The sequence below is a fragment of the Mustela erminea genome, chromosome 5 (genome assembly GCF_009829155.1).
Source record: "Mustela erminea isolate mMusErm1 chromosome 5, mMusErm1.Pri, whole genome shotgun sequence".
Taxonomy (NCBI): domain Eukaryota; kingdom Metazoa; phylum Chordata; class Mammalia; order Carnivora; family Mustelidae; genus Mustela; species Mustela erminea.
In genome coordinates, this window is record NC_045618.1 from 32849007 (window position 1) to 32863257 (window position 14251).

The window sequence follows — 14251 nt, forward strand, 5'->3', positions numbered from 1 at the left end:
AACACTCTATTTATCATGATAATTCAGACTTCCGTCTATCGATTTCCAGAGTATACCCAAACAGGGCAAGTGCAATCAGGGAGATTCTGGCTGTGAATGCACTAGTATGTTAGACTTGGTTTCAGTATAGCAACCACTCTGAATCAGTAATTTTTCCCAGGCTTAAATTTTTGAAAGAATTTGTATGTTTAAGTATTATGAGGTGCTGAGAGTCTGAAACTTGTACTACTGGAAATAAAAGAGATTTTTTTTTTTTTTGCCATGATGTCTAGATGTGTCAATATCTTACCAATTACGTCAGAAAACCGTATGTTAATCTTAAGGCTGCCAATCCAGTGAGTGGTAAACAAAATCATTCATCACACCAAAGAATCAAAAGGGGAGTTCCTAGGAAAACTGAAGATGCTATAGAGTAAAATTTCAGTCAGTGGTTGCTATATTCGGTTTCTGACAAATTTCATCTATTCTCTGCTTTACCCTCTATACCTCTAGGCTTTTTCCCTTCATCCTAAGACCCTTATAAAAAATCTTGGTTCTATGGAAAGAACCAAGATGCCCTTCAACGGACAAATGGATAAGGAAAATGTGGTCCATATACACTATGGAGTATTATGTCTCCATCAGAAAGGATGAATACCCAACTTTTGTAGCAACATGGATGGGACTCGAAGAGATTATGCTGAGTGAAATAAGTCAAGCAGAGAGAGTCAATTATCATATGGTTTCACTTATTTGTAGAGCATAACAAATAGCATGGAGGACAAGGGGAGATGGAGAAGAGAAGGGGGTTGAGGGAAATTGGAAGGGGAGGTGAACCATGAGAGACTATGGACTCTGAAAAACAATCTGAAGGGTCTGAAGTGGCGGGGGGGCGGGTGGGAGGTTGGGGTACCAGGTGGTGGGTATTATAGAGGGCACGGATTGCATGGAGCACTGGGTGTGGTGAAAAAACAATGAATACGGTTATGCTGAAAATAAATTAATTTAATTAAAAAAAAAAAGCTGTGCAACCTTTAGCTAAGTGACTTAAATCCCCTTTATCTCTATGTCTCAGCTATAACATGCTAATGTAACCATCCATTCTGAGGGTTTACTGAGAAAACTGCACAAGGCCATTCATAAGAGCCTCCAGTAGAATACCTAGAACACAAGTTTTAATAAATATTTGCTTTTCTTCAAAAAAAAAAAAATCCTCAAGCCTTTCCTCATCATTTTTTCCTCAGCATTTCTACTTCATTTTTAGCCTGACCATAAGGAGAACTTCCAGAAGCCCCTTCTGGACTTGAAGCTGCTGCCTGAGGCAGGGACCCTAACACCTACTCTGAAAACACTAGCTGGACATTAGAGAATAGGGGGAAGGACAGCAGCAAAAAACAAAAAAACAGTCATTTCTGAGGTCAAATCCCATATAAGAATTATGTTCTGATTTCAAACAACATAATACTGAATAAGACCTTTGTAGAACATTTGACTTTGAAGTGTTCATAGGTAGTTTGCTCTTCTTTCAGAACCTAGGCAAAGTATGCATTTCTCTATCAAGAAGAGAAGAAATATATGTCTTACCTTGGACATAGATAGCATATTCACATAAGCCCTGAGTCTCCTGAAGCTGCTCTTTGATAACAGCCTGAAAGAGGAAGAAAAATACTTCTGAGTAGTAGTTCAGTGTCTTGAGGTGTTTTTAAGAAAAGGTAGGTATAGGCTGTGAGACAGGAATCTATCAAAATCCTAGAGGAGAACAGAGGCAGCAACCTCTTTGACATCAGCCACAGCAACTTCTTGGTAGACACGCCTCCAAAGGCAAGGGAAACAAAAGCAAAAATGAACTACTGGGACTTCATTAGGATAAAAAAGCTTTTGCACAGCAAATGAAACGGTCGACAAAACTAAAAGGCAACCCATAGAATGGGAGAAGATATTTGCAAATATCAGATAAAGGGCTGGTATTCAACATCTATTAAGAACTTACCAAACTCAACACCCAAAACACAAAAAGTCCAGTCAAGAAATGGGCAGAAGACATGAACAGACATTTCTCCAAAGAAGACATCTAAATGGTCAATGGACACATGAAAAGATGCTCTACCTCACTGGGCATCAGAGAAATACAAATCAAAACCACAATGAGATACCAGCTCACACCAGAGAGAATGGCTAAAATTAACAAGTTAGTAAACAATAGGGGTTGGTGAGCATGTGGAGAAAGGGGAACCCTCTTACATTGTTGGGAATGCAAACTGATGCAGCCACTGTGGAAGACAATATGGAGGTTCCTCAAAGAGTTAAAAATAGAGCTACCCTACCACCCAGCAATTGCACTACTAAGTATTTATCCAAAGGATACAGAACATGATTCCAAGGGGCACCTGCACCCCACTGTTTATAGCAGCAATGTCCATAACAGCCAAACTATGGAAAGAGCTCCGATGTCCCCTGACAGATGAATGATTACAAAAGACGTGGGGTATATACACAATAGAATATTACTCTGTCATCAAAAAGAATGAAATCTGGCCATTTGCAACGTTGTGGATGGAACTACAGGGTATTATGCTACACAAAAAAAGTCAAAGAAAGACAAATACCATATGATTTCACTTATATGTAGAATTTAAGAAACAAAACAGATGAGGCACCTGGGTGGCTCAGTCAGTTGGATGTTTGCCTTCAGCTCAGATCATCATCCAAGGTCCTGGGATCAAGCCCCACATTGGGCTTCCTACTCAGTGGGGAGTCTGCTTTTTCCTCTCCCTCTGCCCCTCCCCACCTCTTGTGCTCTCTCTCTCAAATAAATAAATAAAATCTTTAAAAAAGAAAAGAAAACAGATGAACACAGGGGAAAGGAAAAAAAAGTAAGATGAAAACAGAGAGGGAGGCAAACCGTAAGACTCTTAACTGTAGGAAAGCTGAGGAGAGCTGGGTGGGGGGATGGGATAACTGGGTGATGGGAATTAAGGAGGGCACTTGATATAATGAGCACTGAGTGTTATATGCAACTCATGAATCACTAAATTCTACCCCTGAAACTAATAATACAGTATATGTTAACTAAGCTGAATTTAAATTAAAAATTTTTAAAAAAGAAAAGGTAGACGTGGCAAAGAGATACGTAAGAAATCTATAGAATACAAATAACTACTAATAATGTTTGTCTGGAATTTTTTTGAAATCTCAACTCTCTTGTGTTTACTTATTATAGAACAGGGGTCAGCAAACTATGGCCCAGAGGCCAAATCTAGGACACACAGTCTGTTTTTGTAAAGCTCTCAAACTAAGAGTAGTTTGCATATTTTTAAAGGGTTATTAAAAAAAAAAAAAAAGAAAGAAAGAAGAGAAGATGAAGAATATGAAACAGAGACTGTGGCCTACAAGCCCAAAATATTTACCATCTGGCTCCTTACAGAAAAGCTTGCCAACCCTCATCTAGAATCTAGGCAAGCTAAAGAAAATATGAAAAGAGTTCCAGGCATCACTGTAGATGCCAGGGGCTGTCTGATATCAAAATATAGGCTCTCTCTTCCTCCTGTGACAGGCTAAGCCCAGGATGAGCTAGGAGTTCAAAGAACTCCTGAGTCTAACTTAAGAGAATCAAGGAAAGCCTTCTGGAGTCAACAGTTTTAAAATCCTGTGTTGGCAGGGATTGGAGGAGAAGCTGGGTGGCTAAGAGTGTCAGGGAGAAAAAGGCTTCAAATGCCATGCTAAAAAAGTTGAGAGCAATGGGAGAATCTTGGTAAGTTTTAAGCAGGAAGTAACCTGATTCTACTTGCTTTATAGAAAAGTCATTTTTGGAGCACTGTTGAAAACAGATGGAAAGGAGGCAAGATTAGTATAAGGATTCTTACAGTGATTTAAACAGAAAATGATGGAAATTAACTAAGGCCTAGAGAGAGAAGAAAGTGGACAATTTCAAGAGATAATAGACAAGGATCTCCAGAATGTAATGATTATTTATAATGCATTAGGGAAAATGGGTCAGGGGATTCTGACAGACGGATGAATGAAGGTACCTATCCCTGCAACAGCGTACAAGAGAAGGAATAGGTCTGGAGGAAAGTAGATTAATTCAACTACAGAAAAGCTAAACCTGAAACACCTGTGAAGCGCCAGTAGGTATCAGCTTGGTCTGAAGACCAAGAGCAAATGTACGAAATGAGCAGAAAAAGAGGTCAAGGATGGGACCTAGGACCATCCCCAGCTCTTAAGAAATAAAGGGGAAGAGAAGCCAAAATTAGGAAATGGAAAAAGGAGAAGGGAAACAATAAAGGGACAATATCACAGAACAAAAGAAAGAAACCATTTAAGATTCATGCTGGTACTAAACATTGGTAGTTCGGCCTGCCTCTCACGGCTCTATCGTTATACTCACTCACCTTGCATGCTTCGTAATCCTTCCGGATATAGTGGAGATGTATTAACCAGTTCTGCTTCTCCAAAATTGGAAACTCTTGACCTGGGCAGAATATTTTAATAAAACAAACACCACAGTCGTTATTAGATTTTCCCCTTAAGCATTGTGCTCACATGTAACTAGAGACATACTGCAGGATCACATTAAATCCTTCATGCTGCTGCCACAAGAATATCATCGAAATACACATCTAAATGTGTAGATTTTTAAACTACAAGATACTTGTCCTACTATTACACATTGAATATATGCTTCTCCTCAGTTTTTGTGGCCTGACGTCAGTTTCTCAGATCACAACTTGGCCTGAGAAAAATAAAATCATCCTTTGTCTCTTCTCGCTTTCTCTCTCCCTGGTTATTGAAGGTGAATAAGATGACTCTCTAAAGCGTATTTCAGGAATATTACCAACATCTAATGTCCTATCTGATAGATCAGAGGACCAAAAATAGTTAAACACAGTCCTAGCAATAGGAAGGTAAAATATTATACACTGCTGCCCAGGAATGAGAAGGCAACAATGACAAAAAATCTATTGGAGTCACTGAAAACGATTTATGATAAACCCTAAAATAAGTTACTATCCCTCTGAATTCAAAAGTTTAAAAATATGGGTAAAAATTCATTAAGAGAGGCGCCTGGGTGGCTCAGTCAGTTAAGAGGCTGTTTTTCGGCTTGGGTCATGATCTCAGTGTCCTGGGATCGAGACCCTCATCAGGCTCCCTGCTCAGCAGGGAGCCTGCTTCTCCCTCCCCCTCTGCCTGCCACTCTACTTGTGCTCTCTCTATATATATAAATAAAGAAATAAAATCTTTTTTTTTTTAAGATTTTTATTTATTTATTTGACAGACAGAAATCACAAGTGGGCAGAGAGGCAGGCAGAGAGAGAAAGGAGAAAGCAGGCTCTCCGCTGAGCAGAAAGCCCGAGGCGGGGCTCAATCCCAGGACCCTGGGATCATGACCTGAGCTGAAGGCAGAGGTCTTAACCCACTGAGCCACCCAGGCGCCCAGAAATAAAATCTTTTAAAAAAATTTATTAAGAAATTACTTTTCTGGGACGCCTGGGTGGCTCAGTTGGTTAAGCAGCTGCCTTCAGCTCAGGTCATGATCCCAGCGTCCTGGGATCGAGTCCCACATCGGGCTCCTTGCTCGGCAGGGAGCCTGCTTCTCCCTCTGCCTCTGCCTGCCATTCTGTATGCCTGTGCTCGCTCTCTCTCCCTCTGATAAATAAATAAAATCTTAAAAAAAAAAAAAAAAAGAAATTACTTTTCTGTGGAGAAAAAAAGAGAGAGAGAGAAGGGTTCACACCAAACTCAGAACAGTGGTGAGGAAGGGGGAGGGAGGAAAGTTTTAAAAAGGAGACTTCAGGGGCACCTGCATGGCTCAGCTGGTTAAGCACCCGACTCTTGATTTTGGCTCAGGTCATGATCTCAGGGTCATGGGATCCAGCCCCACATCCGGCTCCACACTAGGAGTGGAACCTGCTTAAGAGTCTCTCTCAGGGCACCTGGGTGGCTCAGTCATTTAGCGTCTGCCTTCAGCTCAGGTCATGGTCCCAGGGTCCTGGGATCAAGCTCCGCATTGGGCTCCATGCTCCACAGGGAGTCTACTTCTCCCTCTCCCAATCTCCCAGCTTGTGTTCCCTCTCTCACTCTCTCTCTCTGTCAAGTAAATAAATAAAATCTTCAAAAAAAAAAGTCTCTCTCTCCCTCTGCCCCTCCACAACCCACTCTTAAAAAAGGGGTGGGGGAAGACCTTAGTTCTTTAATGCTTTAATTTCTCAAAAAAATAAAAATCACTAAAGGATACGTGACTAAATGTTTTTATTTATTAAATCTGGCCAGTCAGTACATGGAGGTTCGTGTTTTTCTATGCACTTTAACACATATTTGAAATATTCTCTCTTAAAAATGTAAAAGAAAGAATACAGCGGGAAACGTGATGGAAATGATTTCTAATTATTTGCAATCATTTGTTTCATAACCTTAGAAGATACATTAATGGAAAACCTAAGACTTATAGGTCCATAAAATGACAGGAAGGAAAAAAAGCCTTACTGTGACCCAGAGTCAGTGGAGCCAGAACACAGTAGGGAATATCAATGGAATTTATAAGATAAAATTATGACAAGAAAGTACGGCTATGGTTTTCTATGCCAGAAGGAAGGGAAAAAAGGTAAAATGTTAAGTAGCGGACTCATCTTCCAGTAACCCATACTCAGGGTGGGACCTTGCTGCAAGGACCTATCTGAGGATCTTCGATGACTTTTGTTTCCTTCCTTCTCTTTCCTCAAGCCCCATCAGTCAACAGATCTTAAGCCATTTACATTCCACCTGACCACTTCTGGAATTAAATTTCCTATTAAAGACCATACAAATCACTAAGCTTAGAGGTGGGTGTGGGTGAACGGGTGTGTGCGCGCACACATGCATGTAAAGTGGGTAGAGAGCTACACTGTAAGTGTAGTTCCGGGATTAGTGGCTCAGTGAGTCATCTAGGGCTAAGTCTCATTTGTACAGCCTACCACTCTGTCACCTACCCTCTGAAGGGCAAGAGTAGAAGGAGACACTGATATCTCTGAGTTCAAAATATCATGAAGTATCACTACTTCTACAGGTTTCAGCTGTAGAAAAAATTCATAAAAAGCAAATCTGAGTTTTGCTACTATTAAAATCTCACAATGACAGATGAGTAATTTTCTCCGTTTCCTGGATGAAAAATGGAGAAAAAAATATTCAATTTGCAGGGCAGCTTGAGCCCAAAGGCTCAAGGAAGACCTAGAGATTAGAAGAAGGGAAGCCATCATCAAATCCAAAGGCTTAACGGTCATTTCACACTCCTGGAGACATAGTTTGTCTAAATGCTAAGAGAATTTTACCTTCATCAGAGACTTTAGAAATCATTTTAGTGCCCCGTAACTGTCCTATTATTGTATGATCTTGGGAAGTATACAGTTAACCCATCTATAAAACAGAGAGTCATTCATTCATTCAACAAATATTCACTGAGTATCTACCATGTGCCAGGTACTGTTCTAGGCACTGGGGATACAAAAGTGAACAAAACTGACCTCCTGCCTTAAATCGGTGGGGACAGATTTGGGGGGAAATCAGAGAGTGCTAGCGGAAGGGATAGATAATATATATGAGTGATATTTTTCTATGGAAAAAAAGCAAAAGAAGTGGGACAAGGAGTACAGAGTAAGAGGTTACATCTTTAAGTAGGAGGGTCAAGGAATATAATACCCTCACAGAGTTGGGAAGATTGAAAGACAATATATAGAGGTTCAATTTCTGGCACACAGTAAGTCCTACAAGTTTGAACTGTTGTTCTATTTTTATTATCTGTATTATTAGTTATTTTTCAAAGATGAGGGAATTCTGGATGCCTTAGAATCTTGAGTCTATAGTTAGAATTTACCTGTAAATGTGTGAATTGAATTTCTTGTATTCCAAATCATTGCCCACTCCAATTCCCTACAAACAGGAGTACTAGTTTCTACATGTTTTCACAAGTATTATGAGAATTACCTACACAAAAGATCCTCTAAAAAAAAGGCACAATAAAGGCGAAGTCGAGCCTCCTCTATTTTACAGTGAAGAATGGTGGTCATCTCTGATGCTACACTTGAGGAGCCTCTATTACCACAGAGATCAGAGGGCCAGCTGATGAGACGAAGACAAGGTGATGTCTTTCAGCTATTGTACAAAAATTTCATCCGTATCTCCAGTTCCCACACTGCCCTTTCGCCATCACCAAGGCAGTGTGGGTGGAAGGCTGGCAACCTGGCAACCATACTGCCTTGGCCCTTCTCTTCTCCTGACCCCATTCTACTCTTTTGTGACATCCCTCTTCTTTCCTTCCCCCTCTAAGAGTACACTAGACTTCTATGTGAAACAACTACATAACCAAATAAACGTGACAACTGTAAGACTCCTTCTCTCTTGTAATTTGCCCTAGATGCCAAATTCTCTCAGTAATGGCCCTAACTCAAATGTTATATTACACTTTGATTAATGCTAGGAAATAACATCCTGGATATATGAAGGCTGAGCAGAAAGTTATTGTGCTTTGAACTTTCAGTTGAAAAATTTTCTAAAACAATTAACACTTTTGTAAGTACATCATAAATGAAGCCTTCTTTGATAAAGGATCTCTTCCAGGATGAGCAGACATAGCACATGGTTTTTTATGTAGAATTCCCATCCTGATTCAGTACCAGCCTTCTCGGGACCTATAGCAAATTATTTAACTTCTCTGGGACCCCATTTTTCCCTCAGTAACTTTCAGTGGAGGGCGCCTGGCTTGCTCAGTCTGTTAAGCGTCTGCCTTCAGCTTAGCTCATGATCCCAGGGTTCTGGGATCAAGTCCTACATCAGGCTCCCTGCTCAGTGAGGAGTCTGCTTCTCCCTCTACCATCCCCACTGACTGTGATCTCTTGTCTCAAATAAGTAAGTAAAATCTTTAAAAAATAATTTTCAGGGGTGCCTTGGCGGCTCAGTGGGCTAAAGCCTCTGCCTTCAGCTCAGGTCATGATCCCCAGGGTCCTGGGATTGAGCCCCACATCGGGCTCTCTGCTCTGGAGCCTGCTTCCCCTACTCCCCTGCCTGCCTCTCTGCCTACTTGTGATCTCTGTCAAATAAATAAATAAAATCTTTAAAAATAATAATAATTTTCAGTGGAAAATTATGAAAAATCTGAAAGTGGCCATTCAATAAATGCTAATTTCCTCATATTATAACAGAACTAATAATACTTTTCTACTTCCATATATTATTTGGGACATTGGAAGATACAACAAATCTTCTCCTGAGGCAAGGGAAATAAAAGTAAAAATAAACTATTGGGACTACATCAAAATAAAAAGCTTCTGGACAGTAAAGGAAACCAACAAAACTGGAAGACAAGACAACCTACTGAATGGAAGAAGATATTTGTAAATGACATTATCTGGTAAGGGATTGGTATCCAAATACATAAAGACCTTACACAACTTAACACCCCAAAAGTAATCCAATTTAAAAATGGGCAGAAGACATGAACATTTTTCCAAAGACATATAGATGGCTAACAGATACATGAAAAGATGCTTAACCCCACTCATCATCAGGTAAATGCAAATCAAAACCACAATGAGCTCTCACTTGACAACTGTCAGAATCAACAACACAAGAAGCAACAATTGTTGGTGAGGATGTGGAGAAAAAGGAACCCTTTTGAGCTGTTGGTGGGAATGTAAACTGGTGCAGCCACTATGGAAGACAGTACGGAGATTCATCAAAAAGTTAAAAACAGAATTACCATATGATCTAATAATTCCACTACTAGGTATTGACCCCCCAAAACACGGAAACACTAATTCAAAAAAATACATGCACTCCTATGTTTATTGCAGTATTTAAAATAGCCAGATTATGGAAGCAGTCCAAGTGTCCATCGACAGATGGATTGATAAAGATGATGTGGGGTGTGTGTGTGTGTGTGTGTGTGTCTATACATGTGTGCGTAGAATATTAGCCATAAAAAAAGAATGAAATCTTGCCATTTGCGGCAACATGGATGGATCTAAAAAGTATAATGTTAAGTGAAATAAGTCAGTCAGAAAAAGACAAATACCATATGATTTCACTCATATGAGGAATTTAAGAATCAAAACAAACAAAGCGGGGAAAAAAAGACAAACCAAAAACAGACTCTTAACTACAGAGAGCAAACCGACCATGCCGGGGCGGGAAAAAGTAAAGGGATTAAGAGTACACTTACCTTGATTAGCACTGAGTAATATATGGAACTGCTGAATCACTATACTGTACACTCGAAACTAATATAACACTGTATGTTAACTATACCAGAATTTTTAGAAAGAGGACAAATCTTGAAACAAACGTAAATTTAAGACATTTTTATTACTATCAATTTGAGCTTTGTATCAGTCAGGGTCTAATAAGGGAACATGAGAACCACTTGAGATTTTAAAACAGAGCGACTTCAAAGCAGTGAACGGGTGATGAAAGAAATGAGAGGCCCACCAGGGAATGGTGGGGCAAATCAGAGGTTAGCATGGGAGCAAAAAAATCTACCACTGGAAGAGAAAAGGGGAGGAAATATGTTGCTACCAGTATCCAAGGCCGAAGGTACCAGGAAGAAACTAAAAACAAGATGGCCTGACTGGCAGAAGCAACAGAAGAGATGCTTCCAGAGACCACCCACTCCTCCAACTTCCCCAAGCAAAAATAAAGGGAGGAAAACCCTACGTTGTTCTTCCTCCTGCCCTCTAATCTCCTTCCAGTTCCTCTCACCTGCTAACCCAGACAGAAACTGCTGACACAGAGGCCTGTTAAGGAAAGAAGTCTGCAAGTGTCAGCTCTTCACAAGACACAGCAAAGAAGGGAAGGGTGAGGAATGGATCTGAGGGCAAACAGGTCCAGGATCAGCAGAAACATCGACTCTGTTCATAAATGATGATGGAGAAGGAAGAGGACACAGGGCCAAGTCAGTACTCACCCTATATAAATGCCAGAAGCTGGCTTTTAAAAAGTTATTATTCTTAAATTATTTCCTATCCAATTTGTTTGCTTCTTGTGAGCTTAAAATAGATGAGGAAGAAAGAAAAAGTCATATAAAAAGATCAATTATGACCAAAAAAAATCAATTATGGTTTTACTACATATCCTATTTTACTTACTCAAATCAAAATTTAACAATTACATTTATCCTTTTTAGGGATGCATGGGTATGTATGTATCCCCCCATTTATATTAATAAATTATTATTATTATATATTGATTCATATTAATTACTTATATTCTCTAAGTATACAGAATATATTAGAATATATAATTTATCTATATATATATATTTCATATATATCCACATCAAAGTGTTTTCCTCCCCTACTAGTCCACTGAATGGTCCTTTGAGGCTACAAGTTCTATACCTCATGGACTATTCCAACACAGCAGATGAGGAAATTAAGACTCCAGAGGCTAAGTGATTTGCTCACTTTCACCAGCTAATTAATGAATGAGGCAGGGCTATAACCCAAATCTTCATGGTTACTCATTAAACTACACCAAGTTTCTGCCCAACCATTAAAGATTTTCCAATTTTAAAATGTGTTTGTGCTGTCAACTAGATGTAACTTAGCCACACAAAATTAAATTAGATTTAAAGGTTTTTCTATGATAGGAAAAGCAGAAGAGAACTTTTTTTTTATTTTTAAGGAATTTCTATGCCTACAGAAATGCATGGAGACAAATGCACATGTGCACATGCATACAAAAGAGATTAAACATATCTGGAAACTGTCTGCTTATATCTACTGAACCTAAATCTATCCTTCCACTGACCAAGCAATCCTACTCCTAAGTACATGTGTATACCCAAATAACTTCATTGTGGCATTATGCATAACACCTTAAAATCAAAGTATCCCAAATGTTCATCAAGAGTAAACTGAACAGAGGCACCTGGGTAGCTCAGTCGGTTAAGCATCTGCCTTCAGCTCAGGTCGTGAACCCAGGGTCCTGGGATCAAGCCCCGAATTAGGCTCCCTGCTCAGCAAGGAGGCTGCTTCTCCCTTCTCCCACTGCCCCTCCTCTGGTGCTCACTTGCTCTCTCTCAGAAATAAATAAAAACTTAAAAATAAATAAACAAACAAATAAAGAGTAAACTGAATAAACTAGGGTATAGCCTTATAGTGGAATACTATATAACAAATGAAAAAGATACAAAAAGATATTTTTTAAGTACATACTAAATGATTCTGTTTATATTAAGTTCAAAAGCACAGCAAAACTGATCTACATACTTTAAGTCAGATATAAGTAACCACATTTGGGAGTAGTAGGGAGCAGGAGGGAGGGCCTCTGGGATGCTGTGAAAATTTATTGAGGCTATACAATTATGATCTATGCACTTTTTTATGCATGCTATGTACTGATTTTTAAAAAGTGTCATCAATCAAAGTAAATACCTCCTTCACAAAAAGAATTAATTTTTATAATACCAGTACAGAAGAGGAGGGGGCACAAAACTCTGTGACTAAGGGTAAATTTCTCAAGACACAAAAAGCATTAATCATAAAAGAAAAAAACATAAATCAGCCTCATCAAAATGAAAACTTCTAAAAATTAAAATCATCAAAATATGCATTAAGAAAGGGAACAGGAAAGAATCAGTCGGGGGTGAATCATAATATGTAGAACAGACAAAAGAACTTGTATCCCCAGTACAGAATTCTTACAAATCAATAAGAAGAAAACAAATAACCCAATTTAAAAATAGGCAAAAGCCTTGAATATTTCTTTCACAAAATAAGTGATCAGTAAGTATTGTTGAAAAAGTATTCAACATCACCAGTGATAAATTTAAAGCAAATTAAAGTCACAATAAGATACTACAACATATTTACCAGCATGTCTAATATGAAAAAGACTGAGAGTACCAAAGAATTTATAGCAACCAGTCTGGCAGGCTCATTTAAAGTTAAAACATACAGTTTATATATGACCCAGCAATTTCATTCCCTAGGTACTTACTGTTGAGAGATTAAAACACATGTCACTCACACACAAAAAAATACATAAATGAATGTTCACAGAAGCTTTTACATAACAGTCAAAAACTGGAAACAACACAAATGTTCATCAGTAAGAGAATGGATAAACTCTGGTATATTAAGACATACAATGGAATATTAGCACGTTTAAAAAAATTAAAAACTGGGACACCTGGGTGGCTCAGTTGGTTAAGCGGCTGCCTTCGGCTCAGGTCATGATCCCAGCGTCCTGGGATCGAGTCCCACATCGGGCTCCTTGCTCGGCAGGGAGCCTGCTTCTCCCTGTGCCTCTAGCCTGCCACTCTGTCTGCCTGTGCTTGCACTCTGTCTCTCTCTCTCTCTAACAAACAAATAAAATCTTAAAAAAATTAAAAACTAAAAAACTACTGATACATTACAGCAACATGGATGAATCTCAAAAACGGAGGAAAAGATAACTAAAGCTAAACAGTATGTATTTCATTCCCTCTGTAAGAACTTCAAGCACAGACAAAATTAATTTATAGGGACAGAAATCAGAGTGGGTCCTCCTAGAGAACCAAAGGGAGGACTGCTTGGAAAGGGGCATGAGGAAACTTTCTGGATGAGAAAGACGTTTAATTTGTTCTGAGTAATGATTACATGAGTACATATGTTTGTCAAAATTCAAGAGTTGGGCACTTAAGGGACACCAGGGTGGCTCAGTCAGTTAGGCATCCAACTCCTGATTTTGGCTCAGGTCATGATCTCAGGGTTGTGAGATCGACCCCACCTCAGGCTCTACACTCAGCGGGGAGTTTGCTTGAGATTCTCTCTCTTCCTCTCCCTCTGCCCCACCCTCATGCATGCATTCTTTCTCTCGTTCTCTATCAAAAAAAAAAAAAAAAGGGGGGGGGGACACCTGGGTGACTGAGTGGGTTATATGTCCGCCTTTTACTCAGGTCATGATCCCAGGGTCCTAGGATTAAGTGTCACATCAGGCTCCCTGCTTAGCAGGGAGTCTGCTTCTCCCTCTACCTGCTGCTCTCCCTGGCTTGTGTTCTCTCTCTCTCTCTCTCCACCCCCTGCCCCATCTCTCTACCTCTCTGACAAATAATAAAATCTTCAAAAAAAAAAGACTTGGACGCTTAGGATCTATAGATCTTATTAGCACTTCCATTTAAATGAAATAAATGTTTCTTAAAAAAGAAACAGCATTGTTCCTTAAAAAAAAAAAAAACCACCAACAACAAAATTACCACATGATCCAGCAATTCCACTATTAAGTATACACCTAAAAGAAATGAAAGCAGGGAGCCATTTCTGCA

At 39.3% G+C, this 14251-nt stretch overlaps 1 protein-coding gene across 2 annotated transcripts in view; it reads right to left on the reverse strand.

Annotated features, from left to right (window-relative positions):
• BBS4 (Bardet-Biedl syndrome 4) overlaps nt 1-14251 on the reverse strand; it is a 56220-nt gene that overhangs the window by 16188 nt on the left and 25781 nt on the right. For both annotated transcript variants that reach the window (XM_032342529.1, XM_032342528.1), the window contains exons 3-4: nt 4371-4450; nt 1564-1627 (exon numbers count right to left, since the gene is read on the reverse strand). In XM_032342529.1, the coding sequence (XP_032198420.1) occupies nt 1564-1627; nt 4371-4450 (144 nt within the window). The remainder of the gene's footprint in view (nt 1-1563; nt 1628-4370; nt 4451-14251) is intronic.